Source organism: Eublepharis macularius, chromosome 4 (assembly GCF_028583425.1).
Source record: "Eublepharis macularius isolate TG4126 chromosome 4, MPM_Emac_v1.0, whole genome shotgun sequence".
NCBI classification, from domain to species: Eukaryota; Metazoa; Chordata; class Lepidosauria; order Squamata; family Eublepharidae; genus Eublepharis; species Eublepharis macularius.
Window position 1 is genome coordinate 182,833,965 of NC_072793.1, and position 21,801 is coordinate 182,855,765.

Here is a 21,801-nt window from a genome sequence, read left to right on the forward strand (position 1 = left end):
GCCACCATTGTGGCACCCCTTGTCTGTGCAGAACTGCCCTGGGAAAGAGAGTTTAGGGGTTCCCAAAAGGGGAGGGCAGGCCAGCCTGTTCCTGGGGTTATGGTGGGTGTGGGGCAGGTGGGGGTTGATTTGGGTCTGTGAGGGGCTACTGGGGGGATTTGGGTCTGTGTGTGGCAGCTGGGGGGGAATTGGGTTTGTGTGGGGCTGTGAAGGGTGGACTTTAGGGGCTGAGAGCACCTACTTGGGGAGGCCATGAAATGGCCCCCCCAAGTGGGAGCAGGCTGAGCCTTGGTGGGGGGTGGGAGGAGGGGTGGGAGAAGGGCCCCAGAGGGTTGGGGGGCATTTTGCATGCAAAATGCCACCCCTGGCAACACAAGCCTCCCCCAGCTGTCAGTGGTAGAGATTAGAGCACCTACTTGGGGAGGCCATGAAATGGCCCCCCCAAGTGGGAGCAGGCTGAGCCTCGGTGGGGGGTGGGAGGAGGGGTGGGAGAAGGGCCCCTGAGGGCTGGGGGGCATTTTGCATGCAAAATGCCACCCCTGGCAAAGGAAGCCTGCTTCTTCATTTTTTCCCCATAGGAAATAATGAAGAAGATGCTCCTTTATGGGAGGATGGGGGGACCTGCTTTGGGGGGCCATAACATGGCCCCCCAAAGTCCAATCTGTCTGAAACTTGGGTGGGTGTTAGAGAAGGGTTAGAGGAAGGTCCCCACCAATTTTGGGCTTATTTGGTGGGAAAATGCCTCCTCCAGGCGTCCTGAAAGACGGAGGCATTTTCCCAGCAAAATAACCCGAAAGAATCCCGAAAGAATGCCGAAATAATGCCGAATCCCGAATCCCGAAAGAGATTCTTGTTTCGGCATTCGGCTAATGCCGGTAGAGAATCTTGTTTCGGGTAATCCCGAAACAAGAAAGCCGAAAGTTTTTTCCTTGCACACCCCTACTAAGCATACTTGCCAAAGTTTTCCTTCAGCAAAGCAATGATCGGCGTCAGGGTTCCAGGTACCAAAGCATGATGGTAAATCCAGATGGCCAACTCGGAGTTCTCTGCCCCCACGAAGGTGCTGAGTGCTGCAGGGACCTTTGGGGCTTTGCAAGAAAGAAGGAATTCACACGCACCCCGGGTCTTGGATGGGCAGCGGCAAGGGCCGGGGGGGGGCTTCCTCTCTGGACCAGCCGCTGCCTTCGGCCTCCTTTCCCTGGCCCCCCATTGCACCTCCCTCCCCAGCCTTGGAGGTCTCTTCCGTCGGCCGAGCCCTTCTGTTCACCCCCAATTCTGTTTTCTAGCTTATTCAAATCCCCCCGCTATGCCTTTTCCGCTCCTTAATTGTGCAGCAGGAATCCAAGTCCAGATTCTCGCAAAGAAAAAATTGCGGGGGGGGGGGGGCAGGTTAGACCGGGATGCGCATCGCTCTTCGAAGCCCCCCTTCCCTCTCCGCCAGCTGAGCTCCTTGCAGAAAGGCCCCCCAAGGGTTAAAGGGAGCGAGTGTGCATTCCTAGAGAAGAAAGGGGCTGGAGGACGGGGGAGTCACTTCCTGCCAGAGGCCCCACCCCCTACCGTGTGAAGGGGGTCTTTCTGCAGGCATCAGCCTCGACCCCCAGGATCGGGTGAGCTGCAAATGCATGGGGCGGGGGGGAGTGGAGGGAATGCAATGCAAGGCGGGAACGTGGGAGCAAAAGGGGCTGGAGGGGGACTGAGAAGCATGCGGAGGGGGGGCTGGATCCAAAGCCCTCCCCCACATGCAGATTCAACCCCCCTTCTTTGCTCTCGCCCAGCCCTTCGCCGCCTGCGCCTCCCCTTCTGCTCTTGCTGGACAAAGGAGGAGGCGGAAGATCCAGGGGGTCCCGGCCGCTGAGCCCCGAGATGGAGAGCCGGGCCGGGGAGTCCCAGCCAGAGACCGGCGCCCAGGCAGAAGGCTTCCTCCGGAGCCAGGCGGGGGACGTGAAGCCGGAAGAGCAGGTGAGGGCTCCTCCCGGGACCCCCAGAGATGTGCCAAAGGGCTCTGCACAGGGAAGTCACGGAGGAGAATTACGGGAACCTGGCCTCTCTGGGTACGGCTCTCCCTTTCTGTTAATTCATACTAAAAACAGGAATTTCTTCTGTTGTCTGTCAATGGATGCCACAGAAGTCACCAAACATATAAAATAGAAGATTTGGCTTTCCTTACCGTTCTCTCTCTATCGAACTGTAAAATCTATTTTTTCATTATTTGAAGGGAAGCCCTAACGAGAATGCTAAAATCTGTTTAGAAATGTTCAAGAATGCTGGCGTGTCTCCAAACATGCGATTCCTCTGCCAGAATGAGCTTTCTCCTTGCAGACGAGAGTGCGGCGATTTCCACGGGCTGCTCATATCCCGCTGCACAGCTCATCCTTGCCCTTTGTGCTGTTCCTCAAGGACAAAACTGCAGCAGGAAGGGGAAGGGGGAAAGTCCTGCTCTGTGAAGTCCACTGGTGGTCAGATGCACACTTTCCTCTGATAGGATGGGGTGATGTTGTGCCTACTGGCTGGTTTGCAAGACCTGAAAATTTGTTATGGCAGTGTTCACTCCTTTCTCTTCTCTCTTCAGGCTCCGGTGACCTTTGAGGATGTGTCTGTGGATTTCTCGGAGGAGGAGTGGGCGCTGCTGGATCCGGGCCAAAGAGCTCTGCACAGAGAAGTCACAGAGGAGAATTACAGGAACCTGGCCTCTCTCGGTACGGCTCTCTCTGTTTATTAGTCAAATTGCTCATATTATCGGTCTCTCACTGGGTGCCCGGGAAGTCACCAAACATATAAAATAGAAGATTTGGCTTTCTTTACTGTTCTCTTTTTATTGTAAAATCTATTTTTTCATTATTTAAGGGGAAGCCCTAATGAGAATGATAAAATTAGTTTAGAAATGTTCAACAATGGCGGGATGTCTCCACACATGCAATTCTTCTGCCGGAATGACATTTCTTCTTGTGGGCCAGAGTGCGCTGATTCCCACCAGTTCCCTGTGTCCCGCTGATTTCCGCCAGTTCCGTGTGTCCCGCTGATTTCCACCAGTTCCCTGTGTCCCGCTGGTCAACTCGGCCGTGCCCTCTGTGCTTTTTCTCAAGAGCAAAACTGCAGCAGGAAGGAGAAGTGAGGGAAAGTCCTGCTCTGTGAAGTCCACAGGTGGTCAGAGATGTGCTCTCCCCTGACGTTGTGCCTACTGGCTAGTTTGTAAGACCTGAACATCTTGTGGGGGCTGTATGAGCCAGAGCTGCGGTAGCATAGAGGCTAAGTGGTCGGGGTACAAATCAGCACTCTGCTAGTTCGACTCCCACTATTGCCATGAACTCTGCAGGTGGCCTTTGGTAAGCCACTCCTCTCAGCCCTAGTTTCTCAGCTCTATTGTGGGGATAATAATAACAATAATATTCACCATGCTGAGGGGGACAGAAGATCAGTATTGTAAGCGCCATTACTATACAAGCACATTTATTAAATAGTTCATGTGTTTTTACTCCTCCCAACAAGGGCTTGTGATTCCCAAACCTGAGTGTCTCTCCTGGCCGGAAGAAGAGGAAGATCCATCCAGAGACATCTCCAAGGAGGGAAGCAGCTTGGCAGGTAGCTACTGAGTTGTGTGGTGGGAAATTTTCTCTCTCTTTTTACTGGTTGGAAGGACCAGACAGTGCAAGCAACAGCTGATGTGTGTGATGAGGCGATGAGTTCCTCTGGCACTCTTCAATCATAATGCTAATTCCCAAGAGACCATAAAGTGCAAATACTTCAACTAGCAAGTCGGGGTCACTTGGAAACAAAACAGATGTTAGCAGAGAAATCTGAATACGAACAAAAATATACTGTTTTACTCTTTACTGTTTTAAAAAACCCAGTGTGTTGTCTTTGCACGCACAACTTGCTTCATCTCTCATCACCTCAATTTGAGTTTTTAAATTTGAACTTCTTACCATTTGTTTGCATGTACAATTGCCTCACATCCTTGGTAACTAATTCTGTGGCTATTTTTATGGTGATGATTTCATGATGCTGATGAGTTTTAGGTTAATATTTGCAGTGGGGTAGTGTATTCTTTTAATTAAAAATTGCATTGTTTTATCTTGCAAACACCTTCCAGGAAATTTGTTTGCAGGTGCAGTATTAAACATGTTTTCTGTTTTTTAAAAAAAGCTCTTTTCCCTTTCTGAGGCTATCCAGGCTGATTTGAAATCCCAACAATAATGTTTTCATTCCAAAGCAGGACTCGTAGTTACCTCTGCTGACCTCCCCTTCTGCCTCAAAAAAGGGGAAGATCCGTTTGTGCAGGACTCGCAGCAAGGCATGAGAGAAGCAGGTGAGGGTGAGGAACGTGGCAGGAGGGTCCTTCATCTGGCAATGAATTATCCTGCTAGCCGTCACTCACTTTCATTGCAAAGTATTAGCACAGATAAGGATATTTGTGCCCTAGAGCCAGGTAGCATGTTCAAACAGGGGTTAGTGGGTTATTCCCATTGCTAGAGAGATTCCCCACTCTAACCTCTGATTATCGGGACTTTTTTTCAGCCAGAACGCTGTGATGAGAAGATGGCATCAGCTGTGGGGGGGGGAATAAAATGGGGTGACAGGCTGGTTAAAAGAAGGAGAAAGGCAAAGTGGGGGCAGAAGGAGGAGAGAAGGAAGTAGGAACAGAGGAAGCAGACAGCCTGAAGGCTGAAGTGGGCTGAAGGTGGGTAAATGGGGGAAGCAATAGGATTCTCGCCTTCCCCAAAACATTATTAGTTAGTAAATCCAACCTTTGAGAACCCAGAATGGGGGGAAATGCCTGGGGCTTGGAGAGGACTTCAGGGGCAGCTCCAGACCTCTACGTCCTACTGTTAAAGAATGCATCCCCTCCTTGTCTTCCTTCTCGCTGTCCCTGCCCAAGAGACGGTCCTCACTTGAAGCCAGCTGGGTTGCCTTGGGCCAGTCACAGCTTTACGGAGCTCTTTTTTTAAAAAAAATGTATTTTATTGGTTTTTCCATAAAAGTAGAAACAGGAGAGGGGAAGGTTAAGAAGGAGTGATAAAAGAGAAGGGAAAAATCATTTAGACTTCTTACATCAACATTCTAGTTATCTATACATCATGTTATTCCTACCAAGTGTTCAACTGTGGTTACTGGTAATAAGTTACAATAGTGCCTTTATATATTTACTACATTCTAGTCTTTATATTTAATTTTAATGAAGTTGTAGAAGGGGGTCCATGGGACAGAAAAGTCCTTTTTGGAGCTCTTTTAGCCCCACCAAAATCACTGGGTAGTGAGAATAATAACATGCTTTGTAAACCTCTCTGAGAGTGACGTGTTGTCCTGAAGGGCAGTATATAAGTCTAATAATATTATTATGTTAAAAAGTTGGGGACTCCCAGTTCTTTGCAATGCTTGGCCCTGTTGACCCTGTAGATCAGCTGTCCCCAACCTTTTTGGCACCAGGGACTGGTTTCGCGGAAGACAATTTTTCTATGGACCCAGGGTGGGGGGATGGGCAAACACACCTCGCCTACACCTCGCCTGGCTGGCCCTACAATTTTCATTAGAAATATAAGCTCACCTGGACAGCAGACTCCCATCATGCCTCTTCTCCTGCCACCACTCGGCACACATACAGTTGCTGCCTTGTGCTGTGGTTGGTGTGGCTGTGGTTGTGCTGTGGTCAGCCGGCCTGGTGAGGTGATATTTCTAATGAAAAGTGCAGGACCTGCCAGGGGAGGTGCGGCTGCCCCTCCCAACGGTGACTGCCTACCTCGCCTTCTCCCTGGAGCCGGCTGTGCACTCGCCCACCACTCACCTCCTGTGTGGCCCTGCTAACAGGCTACGGACCAGTAGTGGTCCACGGCCTGGGGGTTGGGGACCCCTGCTGTAAATACTTACATACTTTCCTTTCACCCAATCTTGGTTTCTGCAAGTTGCCCTCGCAGTTCCCAGGAACAGTCTTCCAAAAATGGGTCTTTAGGTTGAGGGATGAATTGAGTATATTCATTAATTTCTGAATTGGATTTATCTTCTTATTTCTTCAGGTGATGGGAGGGAGCACAAGAAAGAACAGCTGCACAGAAGGAAAATTGAAGTAAAGCAGAAGCAGCGGAAGAAATCTGTTTCGTTGGATACAGCGGATGTCAGTGAAATTGACCTTATCGGCCCTGACAAAATCCACGCAGGGAAGAAACCATATAAATGTTCAAAATGTGGAAAGTGCTTCACAATCAAGTCATCACTAGTTTCCCATCAAAGAATCCACACTGAAGAGAAGCCATATAAAAGTTCAGAATGTGGAAAGAGCTTCAGAGTCCGCAAATTCCTACTTTTACATAAAAGAATCCACACTGGGGAGAAACCATATACATGCTCAGAATGTGGAAAGAGCTTCACAGTCAAAGCATCACTAGTTTCCCATAAAATAATCCACACTGGAGAGAAACCTTATAGCTGTTCTGAATGTGGAAGGAGCTTCAATCAGAAAAAAAACTTGGCTTCCCATCAAAGCATCCACACAGGGGAGAAACCATATAAATGTACAGATTGTGGAAAGAGCTTCAGAGTCAGCAAATCCCTACATTTCCATAAAAGAATCCACAGTGGGGAGAAACCATATACATGCTTAGAATGTGGAAAGAACTTCACAGTCAAGTCATCATTAGTTTCCCATCAAAGAATCCACACAGGGGAGAAACCATATAGCTGTTCTGAGTGTGGAAAGAGCTACAGTCATAAAAGAACACTCACTTCCCATCAAAGCATCCACACAGGGGAGAAGCCATATAAATGTTCTGACTGTGGAAAGAGCTTCACAGTCAAGTCAAAGCTAGTTTCCCATCAAAGAATCCATACAGGAGAGAAACCATATAGCTGTTCTGAGTGTGGAAAGAGCTACAGTCATAAAAAACCTCTGGCTTCCCATCAAAGCATCCACACAGGGGAGAAGCCATATAAATGTTCTGACTGTGGAAAGAGCTTCACAGCCAAGTCATCACTAGTTTCCCATCAAACAATCCACACAGGGGAGAAACCATATAAATGCTCAGAGTGTGGAAAGCGCTTCAGACAGAAAAAATACCTGACTTCCCATCAAAGCATCCACACAGAGGAGAAGCCATATAAATGTTCTGAATGTGGAAAGCGCTTCAGAGTCAGCCAATCTCTGGTTTACCATAAAAGAATCCACACTGGGGAGAAGCCTTTTAGCTGTTCAGAGTGTGGAAAGGGTTTTAGGCAGAACTCAACCCTTGCTTTCCATCAAAGAATCCATACCGGAGAGAAACGATATAAATGCTTAGAGGGTGGAATGAGCTTTGATAGAAGTGGAAATCTGACTTCCCATCAAAGAATACACACAGGGGAGAAGCCATATAAGTGTTCTAAATGTGGAAGGAGCTTCACAGCCAAGTCATCACTAGTTTCCCATCAAAGAATCCACACAGGGGAGAAACCATATAAATGCTCAGAGTGTGGAAAGAGCTTCAGAGAGAAAAAAAACCTGACTTCCCATCAAAGAATCCACACAGGGGAGAAGCCATATAAATGTTCTGAATGTGGAAAGTGCTTCAGAGCCAAGTCATCACTAGTTTCCCATCAAAGAATCCACACAGGGGAGAAACCATATAAATGCTCAGCGTGTGGAAAGGGTTTCAGGCAGAACTCAACCTTTATTTCCCATCAAAGAATCCATACTGGAGAGAAACCATATAAATGCTCAGAATGTGGAACGAGCTTCAGTAGAAGTGGATATCTTACTTCCCATCAAAGAATCCACAGAAGTGACAAACCATGAAATGTTCAGAATGTGGAAAGACTTTTAGGAACAGTTCAGACATTTCTTCTAATCAAAGAATCCACACATGCGTAACTGTCAGAGACTGCCATCTTAGATCTCAGATAATTTCACTGCATGAGTCCAAAGATGCATAAATTAAAGGTTTTTATTGATAATCTAAGAGTTTAGTACAAGAGACCTTTCTGTTCCCTCCCCCTGTTAAGCATTAAATTCTTCAGGCACTACCTACTCCTTCAGGCACTACCCGCTTCACTACTACTCACTCTACTCCCAAGTTCACATCTAATAAGTTGCAGAAAGTAAAATGAAAGTAAACAAAGTTGATGTTTAGACTAGGTCCGCAGATCCTCTTCATCTCCCTGGTAACATAGATAACTGCATTTCCAGAGCTTCTCCCACAGAGAAGCAGGCAGGATTAACACACACAAGGCTGCATTGGACCCACAAGGGTGCACTGGCACTTTTAAGGCAGGGCACAGATCTGGTCTGCAACAGTAACCCCCCAATGAACCCCTCAAAGAATGGCAATAGAAACTCATGAACCAAGAATCTTATTATATAAAAGGCAAGCTGTATTACTGATGACTCACCTTTTATCCTGGTGCACCTCCAGAAGGCGCTACCACAACAGGAATCCCAGGTGAGGCAGCCCATCCTCCAGAGAGCGTGCCAGAGCAGGAAGCCCAGGCTGGAATTAGATGTGGAGCAGGGGGTAATACCCACCCATCCTTCATGCATCTGGGATCAGGCGAGGAGCAGGTGACAATGCCCACCCCCACTTCACCCAGCCAATATCAGGAGCAGAGCAGGAGGCACTGCCCACCCCTGCGTTCACCCAGCTGGAATCAGGTATGGGAGGCAATACCTACCAGCCCCCCTTCCCCTTTCTAGAGCCCATTGTATTTTTCCCAGCAATGGGCCTTGTTGCTAGTGGTACATAGTTATTTCTAGGCAATAGTTTTTCCCAGACATAGAAGGAGAGAGAGGGAAAGTGACAGCAACAATAAAAGGGAATGACCGGTTAATGGCACTGCTACCCAATTTGGCAGTCCTCTAATTAGTTGGGGGAATTAGCTTAAAGGAGACAAGTGAGGGGGGGGGCTAATGGATCCTCCACCCGTGTTTATGGGGATTATTCCCTTAGAGAACTCTCAAATAAATCAGATGTTCAACTGGAAAAGTTTCTTTATTAAAAGTGAAATAAAAGGGCAAATGTACAGAAAATCTTACACAGCACACATATGATGCTAACTAAGAAGAAACCAGGAAGGAAAAGTGGAGAAAGAAATTTTGAGGGCTGCGATAGTTACCAGCCTAGAAGAGAAGGTCTGCAGAGGCCACAGCAAAATGACTAGCATTTCACAAAGAAGAGAAGAGGCCCAAACAGATTTGGGGGATGTGGACGGATACAGAACTCACACATGGACCAGTGGCCAGGTAGTCCAGATACAGGGCAAAATGTTCCCTGAGGCAAGTTGACATCTTCACCTCAAGAATAATGACTTGATGGCTTTTTCCAGAGGAGGACAATGGAGTTGGGAGAGGCTTAATGTGGGTGGAGTGAACTGCTGTTTCAGTTCCTGAGCGGATAAAAAAGATTCAGTATGAGGGAAGCAGGAAAGCTGTGTGCAGCCTGAGCATATTTAAGCATTTCTGAGAGAAATATGGAGTCTGGAGAAAACAGGCAAGCTGTGTGCAGCTTGGGTTTCCCTCCAAAGCAGCGCCCTCTGGAGGTCCACCAGGGTAAGAAGCGAGTTGTCTTGAATATATCAAGCCTTTTATATAGTAGGATTAGGCATTACTGTTGCTTTTTGACTATACGCTGCATTCATAGGTGTAAATTACTGGGGGGGCTGAGGGTTTCAAGCCCTCCTGGATTTGGCCTCAGTTACAATGGCCGCTGAAGCACAGGCCTGCCCACCCTTCCTGTTCTATCATTTTTCAATTTCTACTTTGGGGCTCTGTTCCTGTTTGCTAGTATGTATTTGTGTGTTTATTGAGAATTCATAATTTAAAAGAGTCATGGGTTATATAAATAATTTACAAATAAATGTTACAGAAGAATTAAGAGACTCCGAAGGAAGAGAGATGACTTTGAAAATCAGGCTCGCCGAAGGCGCGATTTTCACATTCTCAACAATATACGCCCCAAACAATGCAAGAAAAAAATTATTAAAATGTTTTCCAATCCATTTCAGATTTTCAAGGGGAGGCATGAAGTAATGGATCCCCCCCCCCCAAAATAGGTGTTTTTCAAAGGAGGCAAACTTCCCCAAAGTGTGTTTAATTATATGGAAAGGTATTGTAAGATGCTTGGAGGATCAAAAATCTGACTACTAGAGACTAGACTTTCTTTTCTGACAGACACAAAACATATGCAAGGATTGATACATGCTGGATATCAAAAACCTGTCCAGGGATGAGCCTCCCCTCCCTCCTCGCCGCCGCCCCCCTCCCGGCCGCACAGGCCCCGAAACTCACCTGGCCGGGGCAGGCGCGGCGGCGGACGAGCGCGGCCGCGGCAGTCGGCTCGGCAGCTGGGCGGGACGCCGTTGCTACGCCGCGGCGGAGGCCGCCGCGGCAACGACCCAGGCAGGAGGGAACGCCCCGGGAGAGGCGAACCGGCGGGCCGGACGGCCGGCGGGGCAGACGCCACCGGGGCAGACGGCCCCAACGCGGCAGCTGCAGCGGCAGAGGTGAGGTGGCGCAGCTGCGAGGCCCACGCTCGTGAGGCCCAGCCCCACCTGGTGCCACGAGGCAGCGAGGGGGTGGGAGCCGGACGCGGCGGCAGCAGGCGATAGGCCAGCCCGCCCGCCCATCAGGGGAACGGGGGAATGGCGCCCAATGGCAGCCGGGAGGCGGGAGGAGGGAACACCGGGCCTCCCACCCAGGAAGGGCTGGAGCCAGGTGTTGCTACCGGCATTGGGGCAGATAATGGGCCTCACCTGGGGCGCTGGCAATTGGGGAGCGGGGCGGGGCTGCCCCTAGCGAGGGAGGGGATAAAAGGGGTCAAAGGCTCCCTGGCCGGGGAGGAGAAACAGGGAGGCTGTCCTGAGGGAAGGACCATCCCTGGACCCAGAGGCTGTGCTTGCCTGCTGCCATACACGGCTTAACAGCCCTGGGGCCATCTGAGGCCAATCTGAAGGGAAGCTGAGACCCCTGGAGCCAGCATACAGGCCGCTTGCCCGGCCTAGGTAGCAGCGGGACCCCCCCCTGGACCCGCTGGCTGCACAGACCGCACTCCCGCCACGACGGACCTGACAGACGCGGCGCCCCCTGCTGACGGAGAAACTCACAAAACCTTAGTTGTTAATGTAGAGAGTGCAAAGATACAAGCCAAAGGCTTTGCAGATCACAATCTGTTAGTAGTAACTTGGGAACAAAACAGGCAGAAGGGAGAGACGGAGATTAAATGATCATCTTTTCTTACAAGAAGACACAGTAAAAAAAAATGATTGCTATTATCATATAATTTTACTGTTTACAATATCATTGTTTATTATTATATTGTTTACTCTTTCCTTTTGATGCAATTATAATTGTGATATCATCTTTACTTTTTGTTTATAAATTATTATTTTTTTATAAAAAAAGAATTTATACACTGCCTTAAAACACCTGTGAATATGGCCCACATAAAGTGGCTTAGGTCTTAACCATGTCTGCCTCTTTCAATGTAGCAACAGTCAGGCTGTAAGGCCTCTGTTGGGCCTTGCTTGGCTCCAAATTAAATTTGGGGAATGTTAGAGGAGGAGGACTTGACACTGTCACTTCTCTCAGGTTTTGGAGGGGGACAAACCAGAGACAGAAAGGATTAGGTATCTGTTTACTGTTTCCTACTTTACTGCCCTGTACTATCCTTTAATGTGTAGATTGCTAATCTCAGGACTTTCTCCTCATGACATCTTTCTCTCCCTCCCTTTGTCACACTTCCGCCTTTTCTCTCTGAATTACACCTCCTATCAAAGTATGGAGTTCCTATAATAAATTCTTTTCTAAAGCTAAGGGAAGTGTAAGTTTGTTACTTTCTTTCGTACACTCACACCAGCCACTGTGCTCCATCTGCCCATCACATTTTCTCTGCAATCTCTGCTGCTGTGTTAAGGACCAGTTTCTGTTCCTTTTAATACAGAAAAAGTGAATCTCTATTTTACTTTTCAGTAACATTATCATTACATTGTATTTTGAGAATGCAACACTGTGGAAGGGTAGGCTCTAGGTTTCCTTGTTAAAATCGATTTTTTTTCATGGTAGTGTGTGTGTGGGAAGGGGCTACTTCAGTCACTACTAACTTCCTCTTTCAATTTCCATTCCATTTGAAGCGGTATCCTTTGAAGAAATGGACAATTCCTAAAATGGCAGCCGGGGTGCTGCCTCTCTGGAGCAGTGAGGAAGTCCATCTTTTCCTTTTGCCCTGTGTGCAGCTCAGAGAGCTTCACTTTGCTGTTACCTGAAACGGTGTGATATAGTTTCAAAAGGGCCACCAGCTAGCTGATGATGGTTGTTGTGGGTTTTCCGGGTTGTATTGCCGTGGTCTTGGCATTGTAGTTCCTGATGTTTCGCCAGCAGCTGTGGCTGGCATCTTCAGAGGTGTAGCACCAAAAGACAGGGATCTCTCAGTGTCACCAAAGATCTCTGTCTTTTGGTGCTACACCTCTGAAGATGCCAGCCACAGCTGCTGGTGAAACGTCAGGAACTACAATGCCAAGACCACGGCAATACAGCCCGGAAAACCCACAACAACCATCGTTCTCTGGCCGTGAAAGCCTTCGACAATACAACTAGCTGATGTTTAGAGAAGAAATTGGGGAGGGAAGAGTTGAGTGGCACTTTCAAAACTACAGCAAATATATTGCTGTAGGATTTGGAGATTCTTTGGCAGATGGATATTTTGTGTCTTCTTCAAGCCTGTGATTTCCTATGTTTGCTGAAGTGGGTGCTGGTCCAGTTCCTTTTTTAAGTTGATTAATGGCCCAAGTAAGCCTGTTAAGCATTCTTTTTAAAATGCCTATAAAGAGTTGATCAAGTAGGTGTGTATTGATAATTGTTAACCACCTAGGCAGCTACAGCTAACATCAACTGGTTTCTAGCATATAATAGTATTTTTGCACTGTGGCTGACTTTGCCTGGTGGTTTGGATTAAAAGCTATAAAACAGTTTGGCAAATTGAAATGCTATTACGAAAAGTTAGAAGCTCCAGGGATTACACCCTGCCTGTACAATCCAGGCAAGGCTGTCTTGGCACCCCTAAATTTGTAGGGTGCCCCTCCATAAATCCCCCATGGCCCCACCTCCATACAGAGTAGAGGCCCCCTCCCTATGATGTCACTTGGCACTGATTCCTTTGAGGACCTAGCATAGCAACACCTCTGGCCCAGCCCTGCCCCCTGGAAATCGGAAAGTCTACATCCCTGGCTGCATAGGCTTAAGGACTAGGCTAGGTTCAACTGTATTTTAGGAATTTACTTTGTATTGGGGAAGCTTTGGAAGTTTCTCATGGGAAGGAAAGAGATAAATTGTTAACCATACGTATCAATAAAATTCACAAAACTACGCGTGATTTGTCGTCCAATCCCATCTCTCCTGGACATATTTTCCTGCATAGGATTCTAATTAACTCTCCACTACCAGGTAAAAGATCCCAGTGGTGCGGGCTGACATTCTCCCTGCAAAGTCTGTATCCCCAGTGCATTGCTGTTCACTCTCTGTTGTTTTTGTCATTCTTTCTTTGTTTACTTTTCCCTTTAATCGTTTCTCTTTTGTTCTTATCCTGCTAGTCCCATAAACTGCTTGGGATCATCAAGGACTTCACTTCGGTCAGGTGTTCCATCCTGTCCCTCGGATTTTCCTCTTTCTAACTCATCTCCAAGGCCTCGTTACTGGTCAGAGTGGGAATGGAGAGGGAGGGATTGTTCCTGGTTGCCCCAGCACCAGCCACTGGGGAGAAAGGGCACCTCTCCCTGCAAAGGGTTGTGTGATGATAATAATAATAACAAAAGTCTGTGAGTTACACTTGCCTTCCCCAGCACCAAGCAAGGGAGGCAGAATTCTGCTGCAGATATGCACCGCTAGGGAGTTTCCATGCTGCTTAACATGCCATGTACATTAGATATGCATTGTTTCCGAAAGATTTTATCTCTAAGCTCAATGTTATGCTTGTTTTCAATTTTCTCCTACTGTATCTGTTCACTGAATGTCCTAACTGTAGTTCATTATTCCCCTTATGAGGAAATCCTTCATGGGGGCTGGAAGTTCTATTTTTTTTAGCAATGTACACCAACATCACAGCAGAGCGAGGTCAGGCTGTCCTCTCCAGAGCTCCAAGTTTCAAGAAGATTGACTCAAGTGGTCTGATTCTACGGGCCACAGAACACGGTCCCCCCCCCGCAAGCCACTCTCCATTGTTTCCTCTGGGGTGGTGTGATCCAGTGCTTTCTCCAGGCACAGAAGCCAAGCCAAACACACAAAAAGGAGCCGGCCTCCCAAAAAGCTGTAACAAAGCCCAGCAGAACCAGAGAATCCCAGTAGAAACAACTGGGCAGCAGAAGGAAAGCAAGGAAGGTACACACTCCTTCGCAACTTTTTTCCCTTTGGACTTTTTGGAGGATTGAATAAAGGGAGGGAGGGAGAGTGAAGGGGAATATACCCAGAATTAACTGGGAAGCCAATACTGGTCGATCTGAGGTCCCCAAATTTGATCGGGGTTCCTGAATATACCCAAAAAATACGGATACGGTGTTTTTCAGGTATATTTTCAGCCTGGTTATATGGAATTTCACACCCCTAGTAGGCATGGCTGGATTTGTAGATGGGAATGTAGATAGATCAAGATGGGTAGCCATGTTAGTCTGTCTGTAACAGTAGAAAAGAGCAAGAGTCCAGTAGCACCTGTAAGACATAACAAAATTTGTGGTAGGGTATGAGCTTTCGTGAGCCACAGCCTACATCTTTGGATACCGTATCTCAAGAAGTATCTGAAGATGTGAGCTGTGGCTCACGAAAGCTCATACCCTACCACAAACTGTGTTAAATGTATTTATACCTACAGTCCCCTCCCACTTCACTAAAGTCTGCCTTTGTCACTGGGACACAAGACAGATCACGCATCAATAGGACGAGGAGGTAAACAATGCAGTACATGATATAATAGGAGCAGGACTGAAGAAATCTGAAACAAGTATTAAACGTAACGTAAAATAATGCAAGAAATGGTATTCCAGACCTGGAAATAGAATGCACGGAGAGCATCCAAAAGCAATTCCCCGTGGGAGGCCTGTTTCAATTCTTCTTGAAGGTGAATACAAACAAGGGCTCCTTCACCTGGAGGCAGGTAAACCCGGCCTTCTTTCTGCCACCAGAATTGGCTTAGCCATTGTCTTCAGACTGAAGCTCTTGGACTCAAGAAACATCACAGGGTTGTAAAATAGATATTCTTTATATATAAGTGAAGGCAATTATTAAGCCCTGATTTGGATAGCCCAGGCAAGCCTGATCTGGGCAGATTTTGGAAGCTAAGCAGGGTCGGCCTTGGTTAGTAATTGGATAGGAGACCTCCAAGGAAGACCAGGGTTGCAGAAGCAGGCCATGGCAAACCACTTCTGTTAGTTTCTTGCCATGAAAACCCCACCAAGGGTAGCCAGGAGTCAGCTGTGACTTGACAGCACTCTCCACCACCTCCCACGATTCCTAAAGTAGAAAGTGTGCATATAAGGACAGCTAATAGAAGAAGGCTAAAGAATCTAGCATCTAAGCATACTTGCCAAAGTTTTCCTTCAGCAAAGCAATGATCGGCTTCAGGGTTCCAGGTATCAAAGCATGATGCCAAATCCAAATGGCCAACTCCTGTCCAGACCCCAGGCTCAAGAACCGGGGGGGGGGGGGGCTGAAGGCAAGGCCAGCAACAAAGCCACGAGGGAGGCCAAGAGCAAAGGCGGAGCTCACTGAGCCAAACTTTATTCCCAGGGGATCAGCAGCGAGGCTCCATAGGACCTGTCCCTCTGGCCCTTGGGCTGTTTCAAGGCGGGGTCCCCTTGCCACCCACAAGCCCTGCTGGGCAAGGCTTCGGACGCCCTCCTGGAACAAGGGCCAGTGCCCAAATGGGGTAGGATGCTCAGAAGAGCCCTGAAAGCACATCCCTGGTTCTGCCAGAAACCAAAAGCCCTGGACCCGGCTGGATCAATAGTCCATATAAACCAGCCGCTGTGGCATAGAGGTGAAGTGGCTGTGCTACAAATCAGCCCTCTTCTGGTTCGACTTCCTCTACTGCCATGAGCTCTGCAGGCGGCCTTGGGCAAGCCCCTCCTCGCAGCTCAGCTCCCCAGCTGTATTGTGAGGATAATAATACACTGGTCACCTCTCTGATGGGGGCACTACTCTGCCTAAAAAAGAGGTATATAAATGCAGATGTTGTTGTTGTTAGTGTTATTATTATTAAAATAGCATCCAAAATAAAGAGAGGACTTTTCATTAAGCTGCCTGGCATGCTCTGTTTTTGTCTCCAAGAAATCCAGCTCCAGGAGGCCCCAGAGGGCATCGTCTGGCTCAACTGTATCGTTGAAGGCTTTCATGACCAGAGAAAGATGGTTGTTGTGGATTTTCCGGGCTGTATAGCTGTGGTCTTGAACCACGTGGTCCAAGACCACGGCTATACAGCCCGGAAAATCCACAACAACCATCTGGCTCAAGTGTTGCCTCTTCCATCATTTTCTCTGACTCTGAAAAGGTCTTCTGGGTATGGATTGGGAGTTGTTTGGTGAACTAGAAGCGCCAAAATTTTCCACTAAATGGTAACTTGGAACAGCCCCCAAAACAATGCCCTATGTAACGGGACAATGCCCTATGTGGGCCTCCGACATCCCTGCTGTGTGTGTGTGTGGGGGGGGGCTAGCTCCAACACAGCCGCATTCAGCATTTGCAAGAGGGCTGAGCAACTGAGCACATGGGCTAGTTATAGAGGTCAAAGGGTTTCTTTCAAGGCTGAAACAACCCATATATTTTGTACTGAAAGGTAAGTCCTCCCTCAAAGAGTTTTATGTAGGGGACCCTCTTTGAGTTCTATAAAGATGTTGAAAGAATACATCTGAGTTGAATACTTCAAATAATAACTAGGGGTGTGCAAAACAAAACAAACAAGCCAGAAATCAGTGTTTCATTTTGTTAAAGCAGCTTCCTGAACTATCCTACTATATAAAAGGCTAAGCGTATTTAAGACAACTCACTTCATACCCTGGTGCAGCTACAGAGGCTGCTGCTGTGAAGGGAAGCCCAGATGAGGCAGCCTGACCTCCAGAGAGCATGCCGTGGCAGGAAGCCCAGGCCGAAATCAGGTGTGGAGCAGGCGGCAATGCCTGCCCCTGCTGTCTGCAAATTGGGATCCAGAGCAGAGCAGCTGGAAATGCCCACCCCCCACCTTCACTCAGCTGGGATCAGGAGCAGAGCAGCTGGCAATGCCCATTCCCCAGCTTTACTCAAGTCAGGAGCAGGAGGCAAAGCCCGTCCCTGCCTTCACCCAGCTGGAATCAGGAAGGGAACAGGTGGCAATACCTGCCCCCACATTCACCCAGCTGGAATCAGGAGTGCAACAAATGGTGATGCCTGGCCTGCCTTCACCCAGTTAGGATCAGCTGCGGAGCAGGAGGAAATGCCCACCCCTCTTCAGCTGGCCAGGATCAGGAGCGGAGCAGGTGGCAAAGCCCACCCCCCTTCACCTGGCTGGGATCAGCAGTGGAGCAGGAGGCAATGCCCCCTCTCCCCTTCACCCAGCCAGGATCAGTAGTGCAGCATGAGGCAATGCTTGTCCCCCTTCACTGAGCTGGGATCAGTAGCAGAGCATGAAGCAATGCCCATCCTCCTTCACCCACCCTGGATCAGGCGCAGAGCAGGTGGCAATGCCTGCCCGCCCCAACTTCAACTGGCAGCAACTGGTGGCAATGCCCACCCCTTTTACCCAGCTGGGATCAGTAGCAGAGCATGAGGTAATGCTCATCCCGCCTTGCCCCGCCTGGATCGGGCACAGAGTAGGAGGCAATGCCTGTCCCTTCTTCACTCAGTCATGTTCAGAAGCAGAGCAGGTAGCAATGCAAACCCCCGCTTCACCCAGCTGGGATCAGGCATGAAGCAGCAAGGCCCTCCCCTTCACCCAGCTGGGATCAGGTGCAGAGGAGGTGGCCTTGCTCACCCCCTCCCTGCTTTCATCTGGCTAAAATCAGTGTCGAGGAGGAGGGAATGCCTGCCTGCCCGCCCGCCCTTTTCTAGAGCCCGTTGTATTTTTCCCCACAACAGGCTTTGTTGCTAGTGAACTGAGTATTTGAAACAAAATTATAATGACACCCTCCTACCAAAAAGTTTGTTTCATTTCCATTTGGTTCTTACATCGCAGCGGCATCAATAGCTTGTTTTCCTCAGCAACATTCACCAATCGGATCCCAAAAGGATTCCTCCCAAGGAAGGAGGCACGTGCACAATGCTCGTGAGTTCATCCTTTCCCCCCCGGCAGTAGTACTGGCTCCTTATCTGGTGAGTCCTTGCAAGAAGAGACCCCCTCCCCACATATCAGCTTTGGAAACATTAGGAGAATATGCAGACTTCAATCATAGGCTGCAAGTCTGAAGACACTTTCCTGGGAGAAAACACTGTTGAATAACATGGGACTTACATCTGAGTACACCTGTTTAGAATTGCTTTCTCTCCATCCTGTGAGTCATTTGCCTACGCTGCCTTTTCAAAAACCAGCCCACACCTAAATGAAAACTTATGAAGAAAACGCAGGTGTTTTTAGGGGTCTTCTTAGGGTGGGATCCAAGCAAACAAACTGCCTGCCTGCGCTTGGGCAATGGAGATTCATGGTAATTCATGCAACAACACCCCTCATGGGGGGGGACTGCAAAGCACAAGAAAACATAACACCAATGGGCAACAGCATGGTTTATTTGCATCAGAGAAAAAGGAAAAAGGGAACATAAAGATTGTTTTTAATGTGCCAGCCAATTTCCCACCATCTGCTGATGGATTGATAGTTTAGGGGGAAGACTGTGTTCTGTGTGAATTTGGTGCCACTAAATACAAAAACAGTTGCCCCAAAAGACCCTGGAAGCCCTCATTCCAAAGAACGGAGATGAAACTCATAACAAAAAAAACATCAAATGGACTAGATTCAAGCAGGCAACGCCCATCTAAAAATAATGTAATAGTATAAAGTTCCTTTAGAAACCCCACATTCAAAAAAGAAACTGCAATGTTTTCATAACACACCCATAATCATTACACTTCATTTCATTGTGGAAATTTGCTCCCGGAGAACTGGTCTCTGGGGCATGGAAGTGTAATTCCATGACATCTCCAGGATCTGCACGGAAGATGGAATCCCCTAGGTGACTCATCTGTGGGGCGTACCAGATGGTCACTGACATCGCAGCCCTCTGATGTGGTTGCGCAGTCACTGGGTCTTTCCTCCCTGTCACCTAGGACTCCAATGGGAGGGGGGCTGCAGAGGCTGCATTGATGGATGGGAGTTCACTGTGACCCTTTCAGCCACTCAGAGAGCTGTCATCAAGCCCCACTCTGATTGGTCTCGAAATTAACACAGGAGAGAGGTGCGGGGTGAATCAGCAAACAAACTGTATAAACCGCACCCTACTAACTAGATTATATGAATATATCAACTTGTTTAATAAAGCACTTTCATAAGAATCATTAATACAAGCATAATACAAATTCACATCATCTGAGGATCAACATCCATCATAACCCAATTCAAATATATAATTTTTGTTGTGCTGTGCAAGATTCTAATATAATAAAGGTAACTTTATTATATTAGAATCTTGCACAGCACAACAAAAATTATATATTTGAATTGGGTTATGATGGATGTTGATCCTCAGATGATGTGAATTTGTATTATGCTTGTATTAATGATTCTTATGAAAGTGCTTTATTAAACAAGTTGATATATTCATATAATCTAGTTAGTAGGGTGCGGTTTATACAGTTTGTTTGCCCACTCTGATTGGTGGCTGTTGCCCAGATTGATAGAGTCTCTGGTTCACTCATTTTGCAATCTGGTCCATGAAGAGGGGAATGCAGGATTTCCCCTCCTTTGTCGAATGCCCACATGCAGTGGCTAGTGGGTTGTAGGATTTGGTTGTCAGTTCTGAAAGCTTTCATGTAATTATACTGAACTATGGAACACAATATTACAGTTTTTTGTCAAACTGCTTGCTAATTTTGACAGCCAATATACCTGACATAACATCCTTCCATACTTCAAGAATCTCTATGGTTTTTCTCCTACATGAACTCTTTGATGGGAAGTAAGTTTATCACTCTGACTGAAGCTTTTCCCACATTGGAGACATTTGTATGGTTTCTCTCCTGTGTGAATCTTTTCATGAACAGCAAGATCTCTATTCTGAGTGAAGCCTTTCCCACACTTCAGGCATTTGTATGGTTTCTCCTCTGTGTGAATCCTTTGGTGGAGATAAAGGATTCCCCTCCTACTGAAGCATTTTCCACACTCCAGGCATTTATATGGTTTCTCTCCTGTGTGAATCCTTTGATGGGATTTAAGGTTTCCATTCTGACTGAAGCTTTTCCCACACTCCAGGCATTTATATGGTTTCTCCCCTGTGTGAATCCTTTGGTGGAGATAAAGGATTCCCCTCCTACTGAAGCATTTTCCACACTCCAGGCATTTATATGGTTTCTCTTCTGTGTGAATCCTTTCATGAACAGCAAGATCTCTATTCTGACTGAAGCTTTTTCCACACTCCAGGCATTTATAAGGTTTATCCCCAGTGTGAACTCTTTTGTGGGTATAAAGGCCGCTCCTATTACAGAAGCTTTTTCCACACTCCAGGCATTTATATGGTTTCTCTCCTGTGTGAATCCTTTCATGAGCAGCAAGATCTCTATTCTGACTGAAGCTTTTTCCACACTCCAGGCATTTATAAGGTTTATCCCCAGTGTGAATTTTTTTGTGGGTATAAATGCTGCTCCTATTACAGAAACTCTTTCCACACTCCAGGCATTTATATGGTTTCTCTCCTGTGTGAATTCTTTGGTGGGAATATAGGTTTCCCATCTGCCTGAAGCTTTTCCCACACTCAGGGCATTTATATGGTCTCTCTCCTGTGTGAATTCTTTTATGAACAGCAAGATCTCTATTCTGACTAAAGCTTTTCCCACACTCCAAGCATTTATTTGGTTTATCTCCAGTGTGAATTCTTTGGTGGGAATAAAGAAATTTTCTATCACTGAAGCATTTTCCACACTCTAAGCATTTATATGGCTTCTCCCCAGAGTGAATACTTTGGTGGGAATAAAGGCTTCTACTTTGACCAAAGCTTTTCCCACACTCTGGACATTTATATGGTTTCTCTCCAGTGTGAATGCTTTGATGGATTTTAAGGTTTCCATTCTGACTGAAGCTTTTCCCACACTCCAGGCATTTATATGGTTTCTCCCCTGTGTGAATCCTTTGGTGGAGATTAAGAATTCCACTCCTACTGAAGCATTTTCCACACTCCAGGCATTTATATGGTTTCTCTCCTATGTGAATCCTTTGATGAACAGCAAGATCTCTGCTCTGACTGAAGCTTTTTCCACACTCCGGGCATTTGTATGTTTTCTCCCTTGTGTGAATCCTTTGATGGAAATTAAGGTTTCCCCTCCTACTGAAGCATTTTCCACATTCCAGGCATTTATATATTTTCTCGCCTGTATGAATTCTTTGATGAGAACTAAGGCTGTCACTCCGAGAGAAGCTTTTTTCACACTTCAGGCACTGAAATATTTTCTTTTTGTTATACGTCCTCCGTTGAATATTAACATCTGATTTGTTAAGGACATTTTTCCTGCTTGCAGTGAGCTCATCTCTATTCTCTCCTTTGTATATTTTTTCCAGTCTACTCCCATCTACAAGACCAAAAGTATTCCTCCCTTTATATGGATCTTTTCCCTTCTTCTTCCTCAAGACATCATGATATTCAGCTTTCTCTTTCACATCTGAATATAGATTCTCTTTCTGTATCACTGGGTGC

The 21,801-nt window shown here is 47.2% G+C and overlaps 1 protein-coding gene and 1 pseudogene across 1 annotated transcript in view; one reads left to right on the forward strand and one right to left on the reverse strand.

The window, feature by feature from the left end:
- Positions 1-1,787: 1,787 nt before the first annotated feature.
- Positions 1,788-7,911, forward strand: LOC129329125 (zinc finger protein 420-like; annotated as a pseudogene).
- An 11,681-nt stretch (positions 7,912-19,592) lies between these two features.
- Positions 19,593-21,801, reverse strand: part of LOC129329123 (zinc finger protein 345-like) — a 70,998-nt gene continuing 68,789 nt past the window's right edge. Inside the window, exon 8 of the mRNA XM_054978554.1 lies at positions 19,593-21,429. Coding sequence (XP_054834529.1) covers positions 20,037-21,429 — 1,393 coding nt within the window. The 3' untranslated portion in view covers positions 19,593-20,036. The remainder of the gene's footprint in view (positions 21,430-21,801) is intronic.